This window comes from Marmota flaviventris, chromosome 8 (genome assembly GCF_047511675.1).
Source record: "Marmota flaviventris isolate mMarFla1 chromosome 8, mMarFla1.hap1, whole genome shotgun sequence".
Classification (NCBI taxonomy): domain Eukaryota; kingdom Metazoa; phylum Chordata; class Mammalia; order Rodentia; family Sciuridae; genus Marmota; species Marmota flaviventris.
The window spans coordinates 127,522,180-127,541,663 of record NC_092505.1 but is presented as its reverse complement, the minus strand read 5'-3'; the positions used below and the strand labels follow the sequence as shown (position 1 = coordinate 127,541,663).

At 34.8% G+C, this 19,484-nt stretch overlaps 1 protein-coding gene across 10 annotated transcripts in view; it reads left to right on the top strand.

Moving 5' to 3' along the window:
- Window positions 1-19,484, top strand: part of Cep63 (centrosomal protein 63) — a 52,469-nt gene that overhangs the window by 8,152 nt on the left and 24,833 nt on the right. For 8 of the 10 annotated variants that reach the window (XM_027933810.2, XM_027933817.2, XM_071615640.1 and 5 more), the window contains 4 exons: window positions 157-225; window positions 1,366-1,543; window positions 15,979-16,074; window positions 16,870-16,992. In XM_027933810.2, coding sequence (XP_027789611.1) covers window positions 157-225; window positions 1,366-1,543; window positions 15,979-16,074; window positions 16,870-16,992 — 466 coding nt within the window. The remainder of the gene's footprint in view (window positions 1-156; window positions 226-1,365; window positions 1,544-15,978; window positions 16,075-16,869; window positions 16,993-19,484) is intronic. The other 2 variants (XM_027933816.2, XM_071615642.1) reach the window with 1 other exon arrangement.

The following is a 19,484-nucleotide window of genomic DNA, read 5'->3' as shown; positions in this document are numbered from 1 at the left end:
TAAAAGCGTGATGTTCTTTGCTTCTACAGTCATTTTAAAAGGTACTGAATTTTCTCATCATGCTGTCAATTCACATTCTTAAGTTGAAGTTGGAATGTTAGAACTTAAAATGATGAATTTTTTCATCACTTTCTTTTTTTTTTTTTGCCTTTCCAGTTGCCAGAACAAAGGGGATTTAGCGATGGAGGCTTTGTTGGAAGGAATACAAAATCGGGGACATGGTGGGTAAGTTTGCTTTTGACCTTGAGCTTCTCACTACAGTTTAGAAAGCATACTAAGCTGTACTGTGTCTTGGGTACAAAAGCAAAAGTGTTTGGCACAAGCTAAGCTGATCCATGTTGTATTCGCCTGATATCTCTTTAGGAGGTTTGTCTCATCTCAGCCATGTGAAGCTAGGCTCTTGCTTTCATTCCAGCAAAAGTAGGAAGTACAGAGGTTTTGGGACCCTAAGATCATATGCTTTTTAAAAAAGCATCAAACACTTAGTGGTTAGAGCTCTCAGTGAACCTTCCTGGAAATATCTTTGAATCTAATATATTTATGTCTACTACCTCTGTTTCACCTCTGCAATGTCTGTCATTTCTTGAAATTTGGAAGGATATCAATGAGTTTACAATAATAAGGTAGGTTTCAGTAAGTTTCTAAATAATAAGGTGGGAAGAAATAGTTGAAATAAATCTGGCTCAATGATGAATTTCTTGAAATAGCTCTTAAACTCATATTATCACTTTCCTGCACAATAGCCTGCTTACTTCAAAAGCTTTTTATTTGGTTAGATGAGAATGTGGATAGACTAGTCTGGGTTCTTCCTGAAAGCTTCCCTAAAATATCACAAAATAGTTGTGGAAGTTTCATTTCACAGCCTAAATTAAAACAGCAATCTTTTGTTTGGCCAAATGATTTAGGCTTTAGGTTGCTTATTAGAGGAAGGCAAACTGTTTTATGGAATAAACCATCCTAAAATGAACACTAAAAGCAAAAGCTCAGAAATCCTGTTCTTCTGGTAGTTTTGCTGAGTGACATTCTTCTACCTCAGGTAGATTTAATCTGTGTATGTATGTGTGTGTATGTGTGTATATATATATATATATATATATATATATATATATATATATATATATGTAATTTTTTTTTTAAAAGAGAGAGAGAGAGAGAGAATTTTAATATTTATTTTTTAGTTTTCAGCGGACACAACATCTTTGTTTGTATGTGGTGCTGAGGATCGAACCCGGGCTGCACGCATGCCAGGCGAGCGCGCTACCGCTTGAGCCACATCCCCAGCCCTCTGTTGTATTTTTATACGTGGAAAGAAGGAAAACCACTTGAACATATGTCTGTGTTCTTAATGTTTTTTCTTATTTAAAGGGCATTCTTGACATCCTGTGAAGCAGAACTACAAGAGCTCATGAAACAGATTGACATAATGGTGGCTCATAAAAAATCTGAATGGGAGGGGCAGACACATGCTCTAGAAACTTGCTTGGACATCCGTGAACAGGAACTTAAGACTCTCAGGAGTCAGTTGGATATAAAACAAAAAGAGGTAAAACAATTGATTCTCTTATTTTGATAATTTGACTTTGCTTTGTTTATTAAACTATTTTTTTATTTAACTATTTCTTAAAGAAAGCATTTGTGTATCAAGTTAAGTTTTTTATTCTAATTCTGATGGTATGTTTTAAAAGAAAAACTCATTGTGAAATTGTATAAGAATATTAATAGTTATTTCAAGGATCAGTTTTATCCTGTTTACATTTATATTTAATATGTATATAATTTATTTAAGAAAATATAAAAGAGTATCACATGATCATTGTATAATTGTCATTAAAATTATTACATGTTCATATTAACATTCACTGAATTGAGTGAAGTTGTTTTGGACTTCATTGTATGGCTAGTTAAAAAAAAAAAAAATTAAAGTTGATCCCAGGTTCACTAGTTTGCTCTTGTAGTCTTAAAAGAAAATTCTTTAAAAAATTATGCTTACCTTTTTTTTTTTTTAGCTGTAGGTGGACTCAATACCTTTATTTATTTATTTATTTTTATGTGGTGCTGAAGATTGAACTCAGTGCCTCACATATGCTAGCAAGCGCCCCACTATTGAGCCATGACTCCAGCCCCCCAAAATTATATTTATCTTTTTTGGAAATTAAGAGAAAAGAAGGAAAATAGGAAAACAAAAATTACTTACAGTCCTACTATCTACTGATACTGGTAATTTTGGGGAAAAGTTTAATAATATTTGCTGATTTATTTCTCATAATTTAATAGGTACAGTAGGAAGAAGTACACTGAGTATTGGAAGGAAAACCAGAAGCATTTATAAGTCCAAATATTATCTCTGAGTTTCTGGCATGAATGTCAGTCTCAAAATGACTGAGGGAGTCAATGTCAGTCTCAAAATGACTGAGGCAAGCAGTAATCCCAAGCCCCATTCTGTTGATCTATGTTAGCTACTATAGGGTCACTACTCGTCAAGGCTGTTGTCAGCTTACTCAGGTACACTTCCATGAATGGCACACATTGAGTTGTGATTTGGGTGATGACTCTTACCAAGAGGGGCTAGGGTTGTGGCTCTGTGGTAGAGTGCTTGCCTAGCATATGTGAGGCAGTGGGTTCAATTCTCAGCACCACATATAAATTTAAAAAAAAGTCCATTGACAACTAAAAAATTTTTTTAAAAAAGTAATTTAGAAATGCTTCATGTAAAATGGAAAGGGCTATGCTTGATAAAAATATTTCATACTTTTCAAGAGAATCTTTAATAGTTGGCTGGCACTTTGGTTCAAAGCAATACATAAGTTGTTTATTTTGTTAGAAACCCATTAAAGAAATTCCTGTATTTGAGATTATGAGACTATTTAGTCACTCTAGGCCAGGTTTGAACTTGTTCATCTAGCTTGGTTTGATGGATATTAGTGTCATTGTTTACTGATTTGTAGAGAAGTTAAAGGACTGTATAGATAGATTAGATGGTAAGGATTTGAAGATTACAAATTTGGCATGGGGACATATTAAGAAATTTAGAATTGCAGCTTGGTCAATTTCTTCATTGATTGGAATGCTTAAAATTGATAAAATTTCTAGAAGTAATGTACTGTTATCAAATGCTAATAACAATGGACATCTATTCTGTGGAGTTTGTGAAATTGTGTTTTGTTAAAACAATTCTTTCAAGTGTATCATAAACTGATTTGAGCAGTACATGATATAAGAACTACAAATTAAAACTTAAGTTTTTGTCATTTCATTTGCTGTCCAACCAGCTCCAGCCACCTACAGAACATACTTGGAAGAGCATTTAGTACAGGCAATTGAAAGTGAATGCTTTATGAGTTTTATGATTATGGTGTTGGGATTGGGTTGGTTTTAAAGGATGTTTTTGCTGCTGTTTTCTTCTAACTTCCTACAGAACAAATTAAGGAATTTGGAGTTCTGGCTCTGCCTCTTTTTAGCTGACTGGTTTTAGACAAGTCATTTAACCTTTTTGAGCCTGTTTTATTGTGTGCAAAATTTGGATTTAATCCTTACATTACAGTATTGTTGTAAAGATTGAGTTATTGTATATGAAATGGCTTTGAAAAATATGAATCATATAAATAAAATGATCAGTTAGGATTGAAGATCGAGGATGTAGCTCAGTGGTAGAATGAATGCTTGCCTAGCACATGTGATACCCGAGTTTGATCTCAAGCATTGTCCCCATGTGTGTGTGCGCGCAAAACTTGACTCCCATTTCTCTAAATTCTTCCTCTAACAGCATTTAACTTTTCCCCCTCCTCTTTTTTTTTAATTTACTATAAATGTAAACATTAAATGTGAAGATTTAATTTTATTTATATAGCAGTGCCTGATTGATAATGGCCACTCAAAAGTATTTAAATTTTTTGATGTATCGTGGTGGCTCTGAACCCTTCCGTAGTTTAGTTATGGGCCCAGAATGGACCAGATACAGAATAGATCCTTTTGAAAATACCATTCAGCTTCAGACATTTAAATCACTGAAATCAGTTTAAGGTGATCTTAGAGTGCTGTTCTCCCTGGGCATCTCTAAAGTGCTGGGGCTTCCAGGAACCTGGAAGAAACAAACTCAAATTTTTCTCCAAAGAAGAATACACCATTCTAGGTTTCAACGTAATTCTTCAAATAATTGTGCAAATACAATGCATAGTACACACTCAGAAACTAACTCCAGATGCACAAGGACACAAGACAACAAGAATGACAAACAGTAGAAACAATAGAAAATAGAAACAGACCTATGACAAATCTAGATATTGGCATTATCCTGCTCAGAGTTTATAGTGTTACTAAAATTGAGGGTTTCAAGAAAGAATTGAAAACTATACAAAAAGTGAAATGAGGCCTTAAAGATTGAGATCATGATGAACTGGAAGCTACGACAAGAAGAAAATGTCTGGAATGAAGCACAAAACATAGAAAGTGTATATGAAAGCATAAGAGAAAGAGGATGCTATGAGAAGGTGTAACATAAGTATTTTTAGAATCCTTGAAGGAGAAAGAAGAATGTGAATGGGCACAAGTGATATTTGAAGAGATATTGGCCAATTTTGCCAAAAGTGAATGTTTTGATTGGGTGTGGAATGTTCCCCAAAGTTTTGTGTTTGAAGGCGTGGTTCCCCATACAGCAGTGTTCGGAGATAGGGCTTTCTGGATATGATTGGATCACGAGGACTCTTGGTTTCAGAGTTCTCTGGTCTAGTGAATTAATTCATTTTATGGATTAACAATTTGAACAGACTACTGGGAGGTGGTGAGAACTGTGGGCAGATGGAGCATCACTGGAGTCATGCCTTTGGGACTACCTCTCGTCCCTGGCCCCTTCTTGGCTCTCTCTGTGCTTTGTGGCTACTTTGAGTTGAGCAGCTTTCCTCTGCCAGGCCCTTTTGCCATGAAGGTCTGCCTCACCTCAGGTCCAGAGCACCAAAGCTGGCCAGCCATGGACTGAAATTGCTAAAACCGTGAGCCAAAATAAATCTCTTCTCCTTTAAGTTGTTTTTCTCTTGGTGTATGTCACAGCGATGAAAAGCTGACTAACCCACCACACAAGAAGGCCAAGCATCTTAAGCAAGATAAATAAAAAGAAAGGTTTATTTGTGTTGAAAATTAAAGACAAAGATAAAATCTGAAAAGCAATGAAAGAAAAATGATCTATAAACAATCTGAACAGCTGACTTGTCAGCCAAAACAGTGAAACCTGAACCCAATGGAATAATATCAAAAAGGAGAGAAAATGACCTTTCCTCCCTGCCAAATCAGAATTCTATATCCAAAATAAAGATGAAACAGACATTTTCAGAATTTGTCACAAAGCATATATCAGGAGATATTAAAGAATGTTCTTCGGGTAGAAGGAGAATATCCCTTATGGAAGGTCAGAGTTGTAGGAAGAAAGAGAAAACAACAGTAAACATATGGGTAAATTTAAATGAATATTGACTTTATACAACAGCGTTAGACTTTTGAGTTTAACGTATATGTGGAATTATGGTGGCAGTGATGGCATATTTGATTCAAGTTAGGAACAAATGAATTTAAGTCTTTCTGTAGTACTTGGATTGCCTGGGAATTGGTAAAACTGCTAATTAACATTCGGATTGTGTTATGGTTCAGACACGAGGTGTACCCCAAAAGCTCCTGTCAATGCAGGAACATTCAGAGGTAAAATGATTCGAGCGTGAGAGCTGCAATCTAATCAGTCTATCCTAGTTTGAATGGATTGACTGTAGGCAGGTGTGGCGAGGCTGGAAGAGGTGGTTCACTGGGGGCATGCCCTGCATCCCATCTCGCTCCTCTCTGCTTTCTGAATCCGCCAGGAGCTGGGCAACTTTCCTCTTCTAGGCCCCTCTGCTGTGATGTGCTGCCTCATCTTGGGCTCAGAGCAGTGGAGTTGGCCATCTATGGACCAGAGACCTCTGAAACCATGAGTCCTAAATAAACTTCCTTTTCTAACTTGGTCTTGTCTGGTGTTTTCTTCACATTGATGAAAAGGCTAATAACTGAAACAACTTGTTATGTGATAAAACCATGTTTTAACTTTGTGTAAACCATTGAAAGTATGTACTATGTAGAGTATACCTTCCAAACTAATAGAAGGAGAAAAATGGAATGATAAAAAGTAATTAGTCTCAAAGAAGGTACATCAGGAGGGAGGAAAGTACACAGCTTATTAAGTACAAATTTAAATGTACTAAGATGATAGATTTAATTCTAAACAGGTCTGCTAAATATAAATGCTGTAGCTGGCCTTATTAAAAGATAAAATGGGTAAACTGAGTTAAAATAATTAATTACTATTTTTGATAATTATAAAGGCATAAGAAGGTTGGAAGTAAGAGGTAAAATAAAATTATATCCCTTGAAAACACTTGATGTAGAAAGGTGGTGTAGTGATATTCAAATCAGAAAAAGGATATTTGAAGCAGAAGCAAAGAATATTATTACAGGTGAAGAGAAGCACTTCATAATGACAAATTTTGAAATTTCAGGGTGTGTAATTATTATGGACATTCTTCGTGCCCCGTATCACATCCTTTTTGCTCCTGCTTTTATTTTAGCTGCTGTGTGCAGCTTCCTGTGCATAGCCAGCATTCCACCACACTATGCTTCTCTCTCTGGGTCCTTGGAAACTGCTCAGGTGAAATCCAGAAGTGTAGGGAAGTTAGCACTTCAGGGCAAGCCAAGGAGTGGAGGCACTGAAATAAGTGGATAAAATCTCCAGCTTTCCATCCCTCAGAGGGACAGTTCTGAAACATTCTGTAAGTATGTATAAATAGTTTTAAAATAAAATTCTTTCTTTTCCTCTATCCCTCATATGTATACAGAAAGTGTCATAACTACAAGGGGAAATAGATGAAGCTACAATCTTAGTTGGGATTTTGACATTTTTTTTAGTGACTGATGGAAGAAGAGACAAACATCATTAAGAATACAGATTTGAGCAGCATGATCAACAAACTTGACCCAATTTATAGAATATTACACAACAGAACTGCAGAGTACACATTCTTTTCTAACACAAACAGATCTCTTAACAAAATTGACCATATCCTGGGCCAAAAAGTAAATTTCAATGCAATTCAAAGCCTTGAAATTATAGATATGTTTCCTTTGAACATAGCAGAGACAAGTTAGAAAAAGATAACTTGAGAGATCTGTATATATTTGAAAATTAAGACAAAGTTCTGAATAATTCATGGATCAAAGAAGCAGTCACAATGGAAATTAGAAAATACTTTTAATGGAAAGATAATGAAAATACAGCAAACTTGTAGGATGCGGTTGAAATGTCTCAGAGGGAAATTTATACCCATAAAAAGCATATATGAAAAAATAGGGAAGGCTGTGAAAGTCAGCGAGATATGTTTCATCTAGAGAGATTAGGGAAAGAGCTTGCTAAGACTAAAGAATTTAGGAAGAAGGAAATTAAAAACAACAACAATGTTTGAAAATAAAAATTTGGAAATGATGTTCCATGAAAGAATTCCAAAAGAAAACTGAGCATGAGACAAAGTAAACATTAGGGCCTATAGCAAGGCTAGAGATCTAGGGACATTTTAAAATCATGAAGGAATCAGTTCATTTGGTTTGGTTGTTTCAATTTTATAAGTACTTAATAACATAGCCTTAAAATATACAAAGTAAAAATGGACAGAATTTAGGGAATAATTAAATTCGTGGTGATAATCTATAATCTATGATTATAGAAGACTTTAATACAACTCTCAATAATTGATGGAACAAGTAGACAAAATTAGATGTAATCAAGATTAATAAACTTGACCTAATTAGTCTAAATGGAGGATTGTACCTAATTGCTGCCAAGTGCACATTCTTTTCAAGAAAATATTTACCACTACAACCATAAAGCAGTTCACAACATATTTCAAAGAATTGACTTATATTTTTGAACAAAAAAAAAAATCAAAACAACAAAACACAACCAGAAAATTCTCAAGTGTTTGATTATTCATGAGTCAAGAAGACATCACAGTGAAAATTAGAAAATAATTTTAGATTGAATGAAAGCCAACTTTCTGTGTATCAAAACTTATGGAGGCTGGGAGTGTATGTATTTCACTGGTAGAGCATATGCTTAGCATCGCAACGCCCTGGGTTCAATCTCCAGTTCCAGCAACACAAAAACAAAAGTGTGTGTTTGTGTATGTGTATGTGTATGTATACACACGTTACATATAGAGAGATTAGAAATATTGAAAAGCAGTGATCTAAAATTAGAAAAAATTGGCTGGGGGTATAACTCAGTGATAGAGCGCTTGTCTAGTATGCACAAAGCCCTGTGTTCAGGCTGGGGGTGGGGTGGGGCAGTTAGAGAGATAGAAATAGATATTAGGGAAAAAAATAACAGCAAATAAAGGCCAAGAAAGAAGAAGAAAAGATACAGTGGAGATAGGAATAGAAACTAATGAAATAGAAATGTATAAGAGAGGATGAACAAAGCCGTGATTGGTTCTTAGGAAACAATTTAATAAAAGTGATAAACTTGATAAGACTAATGAAGAAAGAAAATGATAACTAATGTTTGCATTTAAAAAGAAAACCCACTATAGAGCCTATTTAGTGTAAATGCTATAAGAGGATAATGTGAATGACAATAGAAAATTTAGATGTAATAGAAAAATTCCTAGAAAAGTATAGCACACAAGAAAAGTTGAAACATGTGAATAGTATCCCACTTACTAAATCTGTCATTGAAAACTCTGATGGAGAAATTTTTCAGTCCCAATTGGCTTCAGTGGTGAATTCTACTAGACATTATAAGGATTAAGTAACACTAGTTGTTATGGTTTAGATGTGAGGTGTCCTTCAAAAGCTCATGTCTGAGAAAGAAAATGCAAGAAAATTTAGAGGTAAAATGCTTGGGTTAAAATTTCTTTAACATAATCAGCGCATTAATCCTCTGATAGGTATTAAATAGGTGATAACTTTAGGCAGTACAGTGTGGCTGGAAGAAGTGAGCCATTGGGGCGTGCCTTTTGGGAATATATTTTGTGAGCTAAGAATAGATTTTGTGAGCTGAAGTCTCTCTCTACTTCTTGGTGGCCGAGTTCTGAGCTGCTTTCCTCCTCATGCCCTTCCACCATGATATCCTGCCTCACCTTGGGTCTAGAGCTTGAGTGTTGACTGCCTGTGGATTGAGACCTCTGTAAGTGTGAGCCTTAAATAAGCATTTACTCCTCTAAATGTTGTTCTTGTCAGATGTTTTGGTTGCAGCAGTGAAAAAAGCTGACTGAGACACTGGTTGTATAAAAAATTTTTCAGAGGGCTGAAAAAAGGAAAGATTTTCCTAACTCCTTTTATAAAACAGCATAATCTTGGTTTCAAAACCTAATAAGGACATAACAGGAAAAGAAAATTATGGGCCAATTTCATATGAACGTGGGTTTAAAACTGAAAGAAAATATTAGCAAACTTAATGTAGCAATATATGAGAAGGGTATCATATTGTGATCAAGTTAGGTTTGGCCTAGAAATTCAAGGTTGGTTTACCATTTGTAATCAGTATAACTCAGCAAACTAGAACTAAAACTTCCTTAATCTGATAAAAGATTATAAAAGAAACATGTAGCAAGTAACTTTAAAATATCAAAAGCTTTATTTCAGAGATTGTATATGAATCAAGGATGCCCAGTATCACTACTTTGTTTTTCCATCATTGTAATTAGTGGAGGTTTAGACAGTGCAGTAAAGCCAGAAAAAATAAATAAAAACTATAAGGATTAGGGAGGAAGAAATGCCATTGTTATAATTAGTACCTAACTTATTTGTATACATAGAAAATCCAAAGAATCTACAAACTTTTAGAATAAATGAATATAACAGATTGCTTAATTCAAGGTTACTCTATAAAAATTAATTGAATTCTCTTTATCAGCAAAAAGCAGTTAGAAAAGATGTTTAAAATGATATCATTGATAAGAGTAACAGAAAAAGCACCAAATATAGTAAATCTGAGAGATAAAAGTCATATAGAAGTTTGGCACTGTGGCATCTGCCTGTAATCCCAGAAGCTGGGAGGCTGAGGCAGGAGGACCACAAGTTCAAAGCCAGCCTTACCAAAAGCGAGGCACTAAGCAACTCAGTGAGACCATGTCTATAAATAAAATACAAAATAGGGCTGGGGATGTGGCTCAGTGGTTGAGTGCTCCCGAGTTCATCCTGGTCAATGCCCCCCCCCCCCTCCAAAAAAAAAAAAAAGTCATAAAGAAAACTCTAAATTATGGGGAGAAGCTAAAGCTGAAATAAATGAAAGGACTAGAGTATATTCTTGAACTCAGTATTTTAAAGGTATTGGTTTTACCAAAATTGATATATAGAGATATTTAGTTGTTATTCTAATCAAATCCCAATGTATTTTCAAATGAAAACTGACAAGGGTAATTCCAAAATGTGTATAGAAGTAACCAAGACATTTTGATGAGGAATTAAGTTGGAAGATTTAGTATGAGACAGTATGATTATTTAGATGAATATTTAAAATATTTAGTGCATTATCCTAATAGTAGGGTTCATTTTGACATTCATAAATGCATGTAACATAGTTTTCTCCGTTTCAGCCCCCAGTAGTACCCCTTTCCCTCCCTCTTCCTTCCCCCTCCCCCTCTTCCTTTACTCTCTTGGTCTTCCTTCTTTCTATCTATATTTATTTTAAATTAATGCATTAAAGTTTTATTTAAAGTTAGAATATATTGTGGTATATTTATGATATGTACCTAGTATAATTTGGTCAACTTCATTCCCTAGTTCTTCCCCCTTTTCTCCACCCCCTCATTGATCCCCTGCTTCTACTCTACTGATCTCCCTTTTGTTTTCACGAAATCTAAGTTCCTTTTTTCTCTTTAGCTTTCACTTTTGAGAAAAACCCTTGACTTTCTGAGTCTGGTTTATTTTACTTAGCATAATGTTCTCCAGTTCCATTCATTTACCAGCAAATGACATAATTTCATTCTTCTTCATGCCTGTGTAGAACTCCATTGTGTATACGCAATATGTACCACAGTTCCCTTATTCATTCAGCCTTATTCACCTAGGCTGGTTCCATATCTTGGCTATTGTGAGTTGTGCTGCTGTAAACATTGGTATGCATGTATGCTGATTTTAGTTCTTCTGGATAAATACTAAGGAGTGGGTTTGAGATCAGTCTGGGTAACTTAGCAATACTCAAACTGGCTCATATGGTGGTTCCTTTCTAGTATAATCTTGTGTTATTATTGCAAGGATAGAAAAACACACAGTTTGACAGAATCGGGTTCCATAATAGAGAGACCTCACATGTGAACATTTGATTAATGACAATACTGAAGGGTAGTGGGATTCTTTTCCATAAATGGCACAACAATAGTAAAATGGGGTACAAAAGAAAGATTTTTTACTTTTACTTTGTATCATACACCAAATTCAGTTGTAGATGGATTATAGATTTTAATATGAAATGCTTAAAAATATTCTAGAAGATGATTTTAGAAAATATGTTAGAAATATGTGATGAGGGGATAGGGAAAAGATTTTTTAAACAATAATTGTAAAGGAAAAGGTTAATGGTTTGATTTTGGACTATGTTAAAATCACAAACCTTTTTACAATGCATAGCAACAAAGAATAGATAAAGTTATTATTATTATTTTGTGGTACTGGGGATGGAACCAAGGGTACCTTGAGCTACATCCCCGGCCCTTTTGAAATTATTTTTTATTTTGAGACAGGGTCTTGCTAAGTTACCCAGACTGATCTCAAACTTGTGATCCTCCAGCTTCAGCCTCCCTAGTGACTGGAATTCCAGGCATGTGTCAAGGTGCCCAGCTAACCCAGCTAAAACTTCTTTAGTTTAATAAGAGGTTAACTGTATGGCAGAATAGGCAAAAAAATTTTCATAGCCATTTCATAATTACCTGGAGAAAACATTGAAATGGCTAATAAGCATGTAAAAAAGTGCTCCATTTCACTGGTTATGAGAAAAATGCAAATTAAAAGTGCAAGATACCACTAGATATTCACCAGAATGACTAAAAGTTAAAAAACTATGAATAGTGAGTTATCAGAAGAACATGAAGTAGCTGGAATTTACATTATTGGTGGTAATGTAAATTAGTATAATCCCTTTTGAAAACTGCCAGTTATCTACTGAAGTTACACTACAATGTGGCAGTTCTACTCCTAATACAAATATGTGGTACTTCTGTTCCTAACAGCACTATTCTTAGTAACTCGAAGCTGAATATAGCTCACATGTCCACGAATGATAAAAAAGATTTTTTAAGTTATGTATCCATACAGTAGAAGACAATATAGCATTAAAAAGAATGAGCTTTTGCTCCAGGCAGCAGTATGGATGACTCTTAAAAACATCATGTTGAGTGAAAGCACCAGCCCCGGAGAACACACCGTATGTATGGAATCATTATTCTGTGTGTATGATGGCATCATTTATATAAAGTAAGAAAAGAGACAAAGCAAAACTGACTGAGAATATTCAAAGTCAGAGTAGTGGTTACCTATGGAGAAAGAGGCAGTGACTATTGCAGAGGAGGAGGCAGTCTGCTTGGAATGGTGGCCAAAATTGAGAGGATTATTCTCTGCTGAACTTTTCTGTGTATTTATTTCTTTCAGTTAAAGTTTATTTAAAAATAAACTAGTAGCCAGTTCCTATTTGAGTGGTTGAAAACATGCATTTTTCCCCCTCCATTTGGGCCTGGAAAAGTTTGGAAATTACTAATAGCAATGGTAACTTCTGAGAATTACATGATTTATCATGCTTCCTTTCCCCCTTACATACTAAAATTCTTGCCAATTTTTGCATTTATCTTTATATTTATACAAAGTATGTTTGTCCTTGTTTACTTAGTTAATTGTTTTTTTTATATTAATAAATTTTATAAATTTTTTTAACTTCTTTTACTCTAGAAAGTAGTAAAAACAGAGTAATGTGAAGGACTAGAAGTTCTGTGACTATCTTGGTCATGTTAACTTCATTAACAGTTGATATTCTCACTTCTGTTATTGATCAATGATTTAGTGTTACATTATAATTAATAATACAATGAACTGGAAATTGAAGGTCTCAATTTTTCCTTTCCAGTGTCAATATGATTTTCTGGAAGAGGGGAGCAAATTCTACATGTTGCTTTTGGTGTGTTTTTTCAGAATAAATTTTCCAGATTTCACACACACACAAACACACACATTCTCTCTCTCTCTCTCTCTCTCTCTCTCTCTCTCTCTCTCTCTCTCTCTTATACTCATACTCTCTAGTACAGTTTTGGGATGGACTTGCTATTAACTTTAACTGTATAGTGTATTGAAAAGAGATTTCAGTTGGAGTTGGAGGGTTTGTTCTGGCATTTTAGTTTGCAAATCTAATATGCACTCATTGGTTAGTATCTTTGTATTTTTTCTCTGAGTTTCTTTAGACTTTGTCACTCTGTCATCTGCATTTCCTTATTTATTAGGATAATTACCTGGAGATTCTCTATTGCTGTTTTGTCTTGAAAATATTTTGTCTTTCTGCCTCTCTTTATTTGATAGGTAGGCTATGTGTAATTTGGGTATTTATTTAACCTGTTAGTGGTGGATGAAGAGATCCAATTGCTAAGAGGTCAGAGAAACTTAGATTGAACTAGAACCTCTTCTGTGCTCTTCAGGGAATCCACATGTCACATTATGCCAAGAATCTGAGGAAGGAGAGACTATCAAGGGCAGGCATCTTCAAATGGGTTGTAAGGTCATGCCAGCAAACCCTCTCTTTGGGATCTGAGTTCTTTTGGGACATAGATGAGGAGCCAAATAAGAGGGATCGTGAAATATTGTAGAGTGGAAAGTGATGGGTTATTTGTTTTGTTTTGTTTTGTTTTCTCCCTTCGCCTTTGACTTTAAAAACCTTGGTCAAAGAATTTTTGCTGGGTTTGAGGATTCCATGGTCAGTTAATAGGTCTTATAAAATCACTCAAAGCTTTGAAGGTTCTGTAGGCCTGTCCTATCTTAAATGTGACAGAGGGCCAAAGGGTCATAGCTATTGAAAGTCTAAGGAAGTTTGTGTGTGTGTGTGTGGTTCTTTTGGTGGTGAGTTATGTGTTTTAGTAGATAGATACCACAGGTCTACTATAATGGTAATCTGATTCTTTCCTTTCTTCTGTTTGTGCTGAAAAATCTTGTACGTTTCTACTGATCATTGTACTTACCTCTTGTTCCTTCACTTGCTAATTTTGTATCCTCAAGCAGATATGAGCTAGGAAATATGAATAATTAAGGCTTTTCAATTTGTGTTGAACAGATGAATGCTTACTATTTCTATGAGTATTAATATAGAAAGGTTTCTAGAAAGGTTATTGTACTTTGCATTTTTCTAAACACTCTGTGGGTACTTGATTCTAAATAACTGGCTTATGTAAATCATATTTTATGAGATCTTTACAATTTGATAGACATAAAATGCCCAATGGCATTTTTTAAACATTTTTAAAAATTATTAGCACATATTGTTTATACAAATTAATGGGTTTCATTGTGACATTTCCATACATGAATATAATGTGCTTTGATTGTATCCATTGATTTTTGTAATTTTCTTTTGGTTACTGGTCATTTAGGTTTTGTAGGAATCATTTTTCTTATGTTATTACTCTATTGAAAGCTTAGTAATTTCCTAAATTTGATTTGTAAAAGTTTACTTATATATTAAAAGTTTAAAGCCCTTTGATTAGTATATAAGAGTAAGTTTAACTTACTCTTTTAATTTTGTTACTTGGATTTTTAAAAATGTGGAAGTTTTACATTTTTACACAGTCATATCCATCATTTTAAAATTACTTTTACATTTGCTTTAAGCTAGAAAGTTTCCTCTTATCCAGAAATTTGGTAAATATTCACTTAGTAGTTTTTTCTTCCATTTTTATTGAGTACATTTAATATTCTTTAGTTTGAATTTTAGAATACGTTCTCAAGTTCAAAAAAAATACTAGGATTTTTTTTATTGAAATTGTATTAACTTCTTAGTCTTATAAGTTTATTTTTAGTTTTTTGTTTGTTTGTTTGGTTTTGAATTACTATTCTATATTGTGATTGAGATTACTATCTCCAGGCCCCTGTTCTCCAGCTCCTTTTGTCTGTAACTGAAATTCTAATTGGTTGTGAAGAGAAGTACTGCTGGATACACCATAGTGAATCTCCACATCATGTACATACATAAGACTGGGATCCTAATTAGAATATGATGCATTTCACGTTTGTATAGATATGTCAAAATTGACTCTACTGTCATGTGTCACTAAAAAGAACAAAAACAACAAAAGAAATCAACTAATCTAACTTATTTACTAATAAAGCTGAGGAAAAAGTCTTGTTATCATCTCCATAGATGCTGAAAGGATATTTATTAAAATCTTTGATCTGTTTTTGATTAAATTCTCTTCATTAAAGAGGACCTGATTTATTTATTTAGTTGTAGTTGGACATAATACGTTTATTTTATTTATTTATCTTTATGTGGTGCTGAGGATTGAACTCAGGGCCTTGCATGTATGAGGCGAGTGCTCTACCGCTGAGCCATAACCCCAGACCCTTATAGACTTTTTTAATGTAAAGCATTCTTGGTTTCTAAAATTTAAAAAACTTTATATTTTTAAATTGTTTTCATCAGTTTTTCTTATGAAAAAGATTGGGGAGAATAAATCAAATAGACAATGTGAATTTTCATCTAAACCTGGAAATTCTAGAACAGTTGTTTGTTCTCCATTTTTGGGGGAGTGTGTTATGAATTATTGAATATAGCTAGATATTTGAAAATATATACAATATATATAAACATACATGGAGCGTATGTACGTTCTATACATTTGAAACTTGTTTAAAAGTAAGTACAAAGGTTATTTCCTACTTTTATGTTCAGGGCTATTGTTTCAAAGCTAATAATAAAAAGTACTATCATCTATCTCCTTTTAGGTTGGATTGTTGAAGCAGCAGATAGAAGACCATGAAAAAATCAAGCAAGAGATGGCCATGGAGTACAAGCAAGAGTTAAAGAAACTACACGAAGAAGTGAGATTTTAGTTCTAATATATGTTGTTTAGTTGTCTCTTTAGTCCTTGAGAATTTTGTTAATGAGAGTCAGTTTCTACCGTAAAATTGAAAGTACTTATTCCATGGGAAGTACAGGGCTAGAGATCTATTTCCCTGTTCTTAAATCCAGGCAAAAAATCCTGCCTGATTATTTGTTCAATACTGCCTAGAACAAGAATTATAAAATATGTTTCTTGTTTGAGTATATGAAGATAATAGAATATTTTTATATAATTCTGTGAAATATTGCAAAAAATTTTAATATTTTGATTTTTTGAGTTAAATCACTTGATAGATTTTAAATAATGGAGGATCAAAAGCAGAATTTTAGGAATAAGAAAATTCTATCCATTAATTCAATTTTACTTAGATTTGGGAAAAACTGCTTTTATTCTGGTTTAATTATTACTGATTATCAGTGCCCCACAGCACTTTGGCTTGAGAACCATAGACCTAGAGAAAAGAAAAATAATTTTTATTTGCTGTTTTTATGGTGGAAGTGGGTGGTAGGGTCTTTAAGTGCAAGCTTAATGTTATAAAACCTAATATTTTCTTTAAAATTATTTTTCTCTTTTTATTAGAGTTTATTTTTCATATGTAAGTTTCAGTTTTGTATTTCAATTGCAAATCTAATATGTTCTCAGTCTATTTTCAGTAGTATTGGTTAGCACTGCTCTTGCTTTCATAATACCAATTTGTGGCCTTGCCACTGTATACTAATTCTTAAATTTTAAATAAATTTGAATAAATAATTTTAAATAACTATGTCTACAGTTAGGCAGACTGAAAAGAAGCTATGAGAAGCTGCAGAAAAAACAAATAAGGGAATTCAGAGGAAATACCAAAAATCACAGGGAGGATCGGACTGAGATTGAGAGGTTAACTGGAAAAATAGAGGTATGTAATAATCACAATAGTGACTTCAGCCTTCATGTAGGAAAATGCTGTTTCTAATGGTGCTGTTTCCTGAAACCAATTTTCTGCCATCTCCAGGACTGCCACTGAGCTATTTCAATGGTGGGAGGGTGAACCACTCTACCTCCTATCATCACCTGGTTCCCTGTGGTTAATGGGGTTACTGGTGATCAGTAATACTCAACAGCGCAGTAGTACCCTTACAGGGCTTTTGGAATGTATAGAGACATTTTTTTGTTTGGTTGTCAAAATGATGGAGCATGAAACTAGCATTTAAGCAACAGGGACCAGAGATCGCAACCATGTCTGAGACTATATCCTAGAAAGGAGTATTGTACCCAGTATCTCCAGTATCTGGCGGTCCTCCATTAGCAGCATCCTTGTCTCACTTACTGTATCTCAAGCAGCTGGTAGAGAAGGGGCTTAGTAAATACTGAAAGTACGTTTTTTTTTTTTTTTTTTTTTTCTGCATAGTGCTCTGTATATCAGATTGTTTATTCTCAGTTCCCATTTAGATAGAGCAAGGTATTCATCTCCACTTTTCCTGATTTTGTTTTTACTGAGTAACTCCATGGCTATTGTGTTTGTTGGCTCCAGAGGACCTAAGAGGGGGTGGTGAGTCAACACTGCTGAGAATGGAAGGAGCAGCACTGCTGAGAATGGAAGGACTGCCCCTCTTTGTACATCTGTCTTCTCATTAGTTCTTCACTGTACCTAAGAATCACTCAGTCTTTCAGGCTTTCTAAAATTCCCTTCTAGGAGTATGGCACGGGATCTAGGGATCTGCATTTTGTCCAGCTTCCCTAGCTGATTCTAATTTTAGAACAGTTCAACACAAATATTGCTCTCCCCTGGCCCTTTTCATTGATACTTTCTCCCCCGAATTCCTATATCCTTCTTGTTCCTCATTGCTACTTCCTGACCTTTCTGTTCTTTTTCTACCTCCGAAACCCCACTTTTAATGTTCATGTCATCAACCCATACCACCCACCAGTGTACGTATAATATAACCTATCAAAGCTCTTGATGATTTCACTGTCTACAAGGATGATGCTTCTAATACCGTGATCTTGGGTTTCTTGGCATCCTATTCTTTCTTTCTTGTTTCCTTTTTTGTAACTGGGGATTAAACCCAGTATCTCTCTCTTTTTTCCAGACAGGGTCTCATTAAGTTGCTAAAGGTCTCTTTTAAGTTGCTGAGGCTGGCCTTGAACTTGTGATCCTCCTGCTTCAATCTTCCAAGTTTCTTAGATTCTAAGTGTTCGCCATTGCTCCCAGCCTTCATACATATATTGATATCTTCCTTGTCTCATTCATTTTTTCCTCTTGTCATTCCTTGTCTTTACCAGTGTTTGCAATCTCTTTAGAATCTCATTTTTAGCCACCATTTCTATCCTTTCAACTCATTTCCTTTAATCCTTTGATACTTAATAATCATTACCCATTCCTTAAAATGATTGAATTGTGGTATATTTCACTGCTCCGTGTCTACTGTGCTCTCACTTAAGAGTCCTTATCCAGTGTGAAGTTCATGGTTATATTCCTTATATTCCCCTCCATCTTCTATGACCCTCTCTCACTTCATTCCTTTTGCTTGTCAAAACCACAGCTCTAGTTAATTCTGCCTTTCTGCCCACTCTGCTTGCCACAAGTGGCTGAACCTAACCATGCTGGAGGACCTTATTTTAAATTCATAGTCGGGGCTGGGGATGTGGCTCAAGTGGTAGCGCGCTCGCCTGGTGTGCATGCAGCGCGGGTTCGATCCTCAGCACCACATATAAAGATGTTGTGTCCGCCGAAAACTAGAAAATAAATATTTTTAAAAAATTCTCATTCTCTCTCTCTCTCTCTCAAAAAAAAAAAAAAGGTTTAAATTCATAGTCATTTAACTGAAATGACTCCTACTACTACCTGGAATCATACTGTATTTCCTCTTTGTCTCCCAAGTTTCCACAGTGACTCTTTCATACTTCTTTTCTCTTCAGTCTTTCCACACTTGTTCCCATGTCCTCACCTTCAAGTGATAGCTTCCTTTCTGTTCAGACTTCTAACGCTGTGTCTACCCACCTACTTGTGTCAGTGCCCAGGTGCCCTGCCTTCCCTCCCTACTGGAGGAACTGGCTGTGCCTTCCCTCTCCTCCACCCAAGACGTCCTGTAGCAATTTTCCTTCTCTCTTCTGAATCTGCCTTATTGGATCTTTTCCACGAGCATCCAGATTTCTCTCAAATAACCTCTCTTGACCCCTCCCTCCCTCCTCTGTCTCATCTTTCTTTTTCATTTTACAGCTAAATCACTTCAGGCACCTAATCTTGTCTCCAGTTCTTTTCTCCCAGTTTTTCTTTCTTTTTTTTGGAGGCGGGGGGTATTTTAAAGTTATATTCCAAATATGTATATGTTAAAATACACCTACTGTCATGTATATATAAAAAGAACAAATAAAAAATAATAATCTGCCAACTTTCTTGCACATACT